Source organism: Helobdella robusta (assembly GCF_000326865.2).
Source record: "Helobdella robusta unplaced genomic scaffold HELROscaffold_72, whole genome shotgun sequence".
NCBI classification, from domain to species: Eukaryota; Metazoa; Annelida; class Clitellata; order Rhynchobdellida; family Glossiphoniidae; genus Helobdella; species Helobdella robusta.
The window spans coordinates 251,393-252,863 of record NW_008705409.1 but is presented as its reverse complement, the minus strand read 5'-3'; the positions used below and the strand labels follow the sequence as shown (position 1 = coordinate 252,863).

Genomic DNA, 1,471 nt, shown 5'->3' with positions numbered 1-1,471 from the left:
CACACATACACACACGTACACATACACACACGNTACACACACACACACACGTACATACAACACGCTACAAATCATCTTCTGCCACTCTTACAGCCACAAACGGACTTGTGATGAGGCATTCAATCCACCATCATCGTCATCATCACCATCATCGTTGTCGTCGCAACAATCATCATTACCACTGCCAACGACATCATCATCATCATCGTTTCTTTCATCATCATCATCAGCAGCAGCAGAATCATCATCAGGATGCAACGTTGTGGCTGCTGGAAAAAGACGTTCGTGCTTATTCCCTCGTTGTTTCCATTACACACACACACACACACACACACACACACACACACACACACACACACACACACACACACACACACACACACACACACACATACACACACACACACACTTAAACACACACACGTGTGTGTGTGTGTATGTGTGTGTGTACATCGTCTTGTTTCGATATTTTAAGGTTAAAATTTTCAGACCATTCCTCCCCTATCTTGCTTCATTGAATTCTCAACTTCATTCCACAGAGAAACTGACTGAATCACCGCGACCCACAGCAGCAGCAACAACAACAGCAATGACGTCATCATCATCATCAGTTTCTCTCAAACAATCATCATTATCGTCATCACCACAATCACAATCATTATCATCATCGACGCCAGTCTCGTCACAACAATCATCATCATCATGCGTGATGGCGCCCAACGTTTCATCTCCTTCTTTCCTCACTCCATCTTCATATGATGATGATGATGATGATGATGATGATCATGATGCTGCTGGTGGTGATGGTGATGATCGTTTGAATGATGATAATAACAATAACTACAACAACAGCGTTTGTAATGACCATTCTACAAATTCGAACCCTGCTACTTTTACTCATATGATTAATGATAATGATGCTGACGACGAGGATGATGATGATGATGATCACCATCATCATCATCATGATGACGACATTAGTAACATTGTTAATAAAGATAATAATGATGATGGTGGTGATGATGATGGTGACTTGGATGGCAATGTGAGAAGCAGAAGTGAACAAAATGTAAAAATTGTTAACGGCTTCAAAATTTCATTTGAAAACAATGACAACAACAACTACACAAACAACAGCAGCAACAACAACAAATCATCGTCATTATCAAAAACTTCGAGAGTCAAAACTACAACAACATCAACAAAGCAGCAACCAACAAAACATTCAACAACAACAAATAACAACAAAACTATCAACAAACATGTTACTGTTGCTAAGGTTGGTTAACTAACTATTTGACTGACTGACTGATTGACTGGCTGGCTAGCTGACTGACTGACTGACTGACCGACCGTGTTATTCATGAGTTTAACAATTTCGATGGGCGATACAATGAAGATGTGAATGATGTTGATATTAAACAGGATGATGATGATGATGATGATGATGATGATGACGATCTGGTGGCTC

The 1,471-nt window shown here is 40.2% G+C and overlaps 1 protein-coding gene across 1 annotated transcript in view; it reads left to right on the top strand.

Moving 5' to 3' along the window:
• The window catches only part of HELRODRAFT_157945 (hypothetical protein), a gene marked incomplete at both ends in the record, with an annotated part of 12,642 nt that overhangs the window by 6,305 nt on the left and 4,866 nt on the right, over positions 1-1,471 (top strand). Inside the window, one exon of the mRNA XM_009031313.1 lies at position 853. Within this exon, the coding sequence (XP_009029561.1) occupies position 853 (1 nt within the window). The remainder of the gene's footprint in view (positions 1-852; positions 854-1,471) is intronic.